At 41.7% G+C, this 2,159-nt stretch overlaps 1 protein-coding gene across 1 annotated transcript; it reads right to left on the bottom strand.

Annotated features, from left to right (window-relative positions):
* Positions 1-202: 202 nt before the first annotated feature.
* Positions 203-1,631, bottom strand: LOC147430830 (uncharacterized). The gene is made up of 2 exons (XM_086494457.1): positions 1,135-1,631; positions 203-479 (listed from the first exon to the last, which is right to left on the bottom strand). Exons 1-2 carry the CDS (start codon positions 1,477-1,479, stop codon positions 288-290), a joined length of 537 nt encoding a protein of 178 aa, XP_086350583.1. The 5' UTR covers positions 1,480-1,631; the 3' UTR covers positions 203-287.
* Positions 1,632-2,159: the final 528 nt, after the last annotated feature.

Below are 2,159 nucleotides of genomic sequence, written 5' to 3'. Positions count from 1 at the left end.
TATTGAGCTCCATTTTCTACACATTTTTTACATACAATAAAAGGGTTTTAGTCCCCCCCTGTTTACACACATTTAACACCAATCAAATGGAGCTTACATAGCTTAATGTGATTCAAAAGTGATCAGTAATTTTTAAGAAGTTTGCATTGATTTGATTTTTTTACTGCAAGGCTAGAAACTGTGACTTTTGATTAAGAAGATATAGCTGTAACGACTTCACTTTGTTTCAAACTTAATAAGAGAGACAAACATAGCTTTAATGAATACATGGTTGGGGGGAGGTTTTCTTACATATGATTGGGATAAAATACACGAGCTACAAACCTAAGCGACCTCACAAAGATCACAATGGTGTGGCCTAATAGCACACGTAGCCACACTGAATTGTATGCCCAACCGATAAATGGCAATAGAGTAAATGTTGGAGAGCGCTCAAAATAGTCACGCTGTACCTTGATTAGCTTAGCTTTTTTGCCATCCTACACAAAACAGAGCATTAATGGGTTTCAATTTCGATGCCAATATGGAAGAAGTGGATGAAAAGGTACAATAGTTCCCTTGTTATAGCTATTATTACATGTCAGCCCATAAAAGGAAACAATAGAATGACATACAATGCTGTTAAAAGACCCTATGGGCACTATGGAGAAGCCATTTAGAATGCATCCTTAGAACTAGGAAGTATTATTTCATCATGCTAAAATAATGTGATGCAACTTTGGAAAGTCATTCATAATCAACACCACAAGCAAGTTCAATAGTTATGGAGATCGGAGTCGCAAAGCGTGGAGAGGAACACACGGGCACATCCTTTTATTATTGATAAGCGTGTTAAATTGGTTATCCAAATTCCCTCCTCTAGAATAAGAAGCCTTGAGTAGTAGATTGGTTATCCCAGTTCCCTTTTGAACAATAGGTTTTAAGTTCAAAGCTCATTAGACACATATTTGAGGACTCTTTGGGATTGTTCCTACAACGTTAAAACTTCCCTTCTTCTCTATACCAAACCTTGAATGCACAACAAAGATTCATATGAAAACAGTCAAATGGTATGATTGGAATATCAAATGCAAGGAAAAACCAATTTTGGACTGGATTGATAAGGCAAACCGAGAGAGATTTGCATAAACTTACCTCTCTAATGTGATCCTCCAACTCAAGGAGGACGAAGAACACAAGTTTATGCTCTGTGTAGAATGCTTGCCAAGGGAGGATGTAGACGGTCATGTTGACGGCAACTGCATTGGCCGACTCGTCATAGACAATGTCATGAAACTTGACAGCCTGATAATTGAAGAGAAGCTCCGCCATTTGATAGATGGCAGTAAGGTCCCTCCTGCCAGCAATGTTGATGTAGAAGTGGTAGAAGTGCGCATCAGGGGTGAAGTAGGTGCGTAGCGCCTCCGCTTGTTGTTGCAAGGTGGGCCTGCAAACAAGCTGCCCTATTACCTTCTTCACATCCTCTCGTGGGTCCTCCATAATGCTCTCTCTCTCTCTCTCTCTCTCTCTCTCTCTCTCTCTCTCTCTCTCTGCTCGATATCTCTTTGCGTCTGAGCTTTTTGCTACCTCTCATATCGAGCTCAAACAGCTCTCTCTCTCTCCGCGTCCTAACTGCTGCTTGATTTCGTCCTTAGCAAGTTTGCTCCACTTGGCGTGCATGCATCTCTCCCTCTCGCTCAAGGCGTTTAGTTCTCTCTCTCTCTCTCTCTCTCTCTCTCTCTCTCTCTCTCTCTCTCGCGCGCGCGCGAATAACAGGTCCTGACTCTTGAATTTAAGACTCGTCGGATAGGTCTCTTGGAACTTGGATTACTGCGGGGCGGGATAGGGCTAGATTTTTAAAAAAAAATTTATTTTATAAACATCAGCACGGGGAAGGTAATAGGGAGAAACTATTCACATATCATGAGTTTACAACTGTAAAATGCTGTACATTACACCCTAGAGGGGCAACCGTGGGAGCCACCCCCCCATATACACCCAACATAACACAACCAGTGAGCCTCGAAGGGCTGGATTTTTGCGGTGCAGGATTGCCTGTTTCATTTACAACATTCTCTTCTTTTCCAATAGATCTTTGTGGTCTCTTGGGATTGTTCCTATGGTGTTTGAATTTCTCTCTCTCTCTCTCTCTCTCTCTCTCTCTCTCTCTCTCTCCATGT

The sequence above is a fragment of the Adiantum capillus-veneris genome, chromosome 21, assembly GCF_014529385.1.
Source record: "Adiantum capillus-veneris isolate H3 chromosome 21, ASM1452938v2, whole genome shotgun sequence".
NCBI lineage: Eukaryota > Viridiplantae > Streptophyta > Polypodiopsida > Polypodiales > Pteridaceae > Adiantum > Adiantum capillus-veneris.
This window is presented reverse-complemented; position numbering and strand designations above follow the sequence as displayed.

Coding starts and splice junctions, on each gene's coding strand:
- LOC147430830 (XM_086494457.1), bottom strand. CDS start 1,479: ATGGAGGACCCACGAGAGGATGTGAAGAAGGTAATAGGGCAGCTTGTT. Junction 480..1,134: donor TGGAGGATCACATTAGAGAG/GTAAGTTTATGC, acceptor TGTTTTGTGTAG/GATGGCAAAAAAGCTAAGCT.